The 1,483-nt window shown below is 40.5% G+C and overlaps 1 protein-coding gene across 1 annotated transcript; it reads right to left on the bottom strand.

Annotated features, from left to right (window-relative positions):
• Window positions 1-258: 258 nt before the first annotated feature.
• Window positions 259-1,203, bottom strand: LOC106338143 (uncharacterized protein At4g02000-like). Its single transcript, XM_013777183.1, has one exon. The coding sequence runs from the start codon at window positions 1,201-1,203 to the stop codon at window positions 259-261; it is 945 nt and encodes a 314-aa protein (XP_013632637.1).
• Window positions 1,204-1,483: the final 280 nt, after the last annotated feature.

The raw sequence follows: 1,483 nt of genomic DNA, 5'->3' as shown, positions 1-1,483 counted from the left end.
TTAAAATTAATAGGAATGGTATTGTAGAATTAATAAGAAGATTTAGATATTAAACGTAAGATCTGAAGAGAATATTGAGTTCCCACAATTTAGTCTATATAGTAGGAAACAACAATTTATTAAAATTTTGACTTGATTCTTACACATGCACCTTACCAAATATTCGATTAAAACTAAGGCAAGTTTTACTAAAACGTGATAACATTTAATATTTTTTTTTATCTAATTTTAACAAAGTTTAACATTTAACATTATTCCTTATTTGATAGCATTTGACATGTCAACCCGCTCAGGTACACCTTCTGTTAAGATAGACTGCTGAACTCTCACAATCCGAACTTGGCGTTCTGTAGGATCACTATGAGCGATATACTGCATTGCCATAGCTCTTTCCTCTGGTGGTAGCTCAGGGAACAAAGGCTCAAAACCAGGAGGAACAGAAAGGCACACACCGAGTTCCTGCTGTCCACGGGCAATGACAGTATTAACTACTTTCTCCTTGGAAGAATTTACAGATGCTTCAGCTCGAGGGGACTTGATGCGAAGCATGGGGCAGTCAGGCCTTTCATGTGTTAAACGTAAGCAATGGAAACACCTCTTCCGGAGTTTTTCATATTCAAACTCAATCATTACTTGACCTCCAGACGGTATATTAAGAACACGTCTTGCTGTTGCTGGGTTCGCAATATCAAGCCTCACCTGAGCTCGGATGAAAGCGTCCTTCTGAGAAACTTTTGGATCGTAAGCAATCTCAATAACTTTTCCAATCTTTCTTGCCAAGAAATCCATTGTGTCCAGCGTATAGTAGTTCATTGGAATGTGATGAATCCTCACCCACACATCAACAGTCGACAGAAAATTCTTCGGCGGGGAAGGAATCCACCTATCTATCAGCATGGTCCAATGGTTGAAAGACCTAGGTCTATCCTTTAACACCGTTTCCATATCATCCTCTCTCTTAAAGACAAACTGGAACTTGTCCGATGAGAGTGCAATCCCTCTCACTCTATCATAGACGCGCCAGATCTTCGGCATAGTCTCAATCATCTCTGCCATGGGCTGGCAAGATGGATTCAGCAAACGACCAAGAATGCTCAAGGCGTTTTGCTCAAACACTTGGAAACAAGGGTTATCCGGAAGATCGATTGGGTCATCATCCTTCAGCGACATCAAACGAATAGCATCCTGTAAAGACTCCGCCATTTGCGTCGAGGAGGAGGAGCACGGTGGAAAATTCCGGGGGATCGAGAAGTGTAACAGGGGGAGCAGGTCAGCAGTCAAGATTCGATACAGACCATTAATGGGGCAAAATTCAGCAACAAATTTAAGGGAATTCATAGTTGATTGCCAATCACGCTGAATTTAAAGGCAGCTACAAAAGTAAACTAGAGTAGATTAAGGGAAACTGGAATAAGGGAGAAAAGGAAAGTCTGAAAGAAGAAGAAGAAAATAAGATCAATGAGAATAAGAAATAATAAAGTCC

Source organism: Brassica oleracea, chromosome C4 (genome assembly GCF_000695525.1).
Source record: "Brassica oleracea var. oleracea cultivar TO1000 chromosome C4, BOL, whole genome shotgun sequence".
Classification (NCBI taxonomy): Eukaryota; Viridiplantae; Streptophyta; class Magnoliopsida; order Brassicales; family Brassicaceae; genus Brassica; species Brassica oleracea.
This window is presented reverse-complemented; position numbering and strand designations above follow the sequence as displayed.

What these genes read in the sequence shown, in the direction of transcription:
- LOC106338143 (XM_013777183.1), bottom strand. Translation starts at nt 1,203, where the DNA reads ATGGCGGAGTCTTTACAGGATGCTATTCGTTTGATGTCGCTGAAGGAT.